We start from the raw sequence: 1,419 nt of genomic DNA, 5'->3' as shown, positions 1-1,419 counted from the left end.
AAATATGGTAGAGAAAGTATTTTCTAACTGTATTTATAAAAATACAAAATTGATTTATAAATGTTTTTATTCTGAAAGGGTGAAACTGCAAGTATCACAAGTGCTTAGAGTTAGTTTCCACTAATCTTTTATCTGTTTAGAGTTAGCAAAGCTAAGATTCTTGTTTAGTGGATTAGTGGTTAGCATTAGCTTCCACTAATTTTATATCTGTTTAGCGGTTTAGCATTAGCATAGCTAGGATCCTTGTTTTGCGGATTAGTGGCTAGCATTAGCCTCAACTAATTTTTATCTTAGTTTAGAGGATTAGTGGATAGTGAAGCTAACTTTTGGTTAGCTGTGCCTCCACTGTATCTGAGCTGTAATGTTCACAACACAAAAGCTAAATATTAAAAKCCTGACTGAAGGACTTACGGAGTCTCCAGGTATCCCAGGGTCCCCTCTGACACCACGAGGTCCACTTCCTCCCTTTGACATCATGAGGACAAAAACAGACATGTTGGTGTTCCTGACCAGCTGAAGGGTTTCAAATAAATTTAGTGAAATAAATCGTTTACCTGAAGACCTGGTGACCCTGGTGGTCCAGATGTTCCTGCTGGTCCAGAGTCCCCCTGGAGAGAAGAATGAGAAATTATCACAACCAGCCGATGAGGACAGTCCAGAAGGAAATCATGATTAAATCAGACAGTATTTAATTAAATAGATGTCAAAGCAAACAGCTGGACTCAAWTGTCCAACTAGAGGTTTTGTCACTTTTAAAATAAAATAATTAAAGCTTCTGGATTATATGTTACCTTTTCTCCCTGAGGTCCAACAAGACCTGGAGGTCCCCGTGGACCTGAGACTCCCTAAAACATGATAAACAAAACAAAAAAAAACTTTAGAGCTAACTAACCAGATCGATCAGTAAAAATCAGATTTTTTCTGAAGCTTAATTCAAACTCTGACAAACAGCTTTATGGATCACATGGATACATCCAGGTAACAAACTCACCTGAAGTCCCAGGAGACCTGCAGGACCCAGGTCTCCCATCAGACCTGGTTCACCCTGTTCARCAAGACAGTCCACATTAAAATCTGCTGACAAGTTTGGTTTTAACTAAAGAAATGTAAACGCTAMGTGATGAAACTGTTGTGAAAAYTAGAAGAARCCGAACACTAGCTAAAAATGTAAAATGAACAAAACGCTTGCTAAAWGTGGCAAAAGGCTAAAATCACAGCAACAAAAGTAGCAAAAGGTTAACTGAAACGTAAATGTAGCAAAAGGCTAGCTAAATGCCTGAAGTGGCAGAATAGAAGCTAAAAACTAAAATATCAAAAGGCCAGTAAAGCTCAAAATACTAGATAAAAGCCAAATTAGCTACAATGTATCTAAATAAGCAAAAGACTAGCTAATTTCTATTATCCATCCATCCATCCATC

At 37.6% G+C, this 1,419-nt stretch overlaps 1 protein-coding gene across 1 annotated transcript in view; it reads right to left on the bottom strand.

Moving 5' to 3' along the window:
- The window catches only part of si:ch211-196i2.1 (collagen alpha-1(I) chain), a gene marked incomplete in the record, with an annotated part of 64,972 nt that overhangs the window by 8,404 nt on the left and 55,149 nt on the right, over window positions 1-1,419 (bottom strand). The window contains 4 exon segments of the mRNA XM_014024833.1: window positions 412-465; window positions 555-608; window positions 792-845; window positions 992-1,045. Of these exon segments, the coding sequence (XP_013880287.1) occupies window positions 412-465; window positions 555-608; window positions 792-845; window positions 992-1,045 (216 nt within the window).

The sequence above is a fragment of the Austrofundulus limnaeus genome, unplaced genomic scaffold (assembly GCF_001266775.1).
Source record: "Austrofundulus limnaeus strain Quisiro unplaced genomic scaffold, Austrofundulus_limnaeus-1.0 Scaffold441, whole genome shotgun sequence".
NCBI classification, from domain to species: domain Eukaryota; kingdom Metazoa; phylum Chordata; class Actinopteri; order Cyprinodontiformes; family Rivulidae; genus Austrofundulus; species Austrofundulus limnaeus.
The sequence above is the reverse complement of the archived record's forward strand: the minus strand, read 5'-3'. Positions and strand labels throughout refer to the sequence as shown.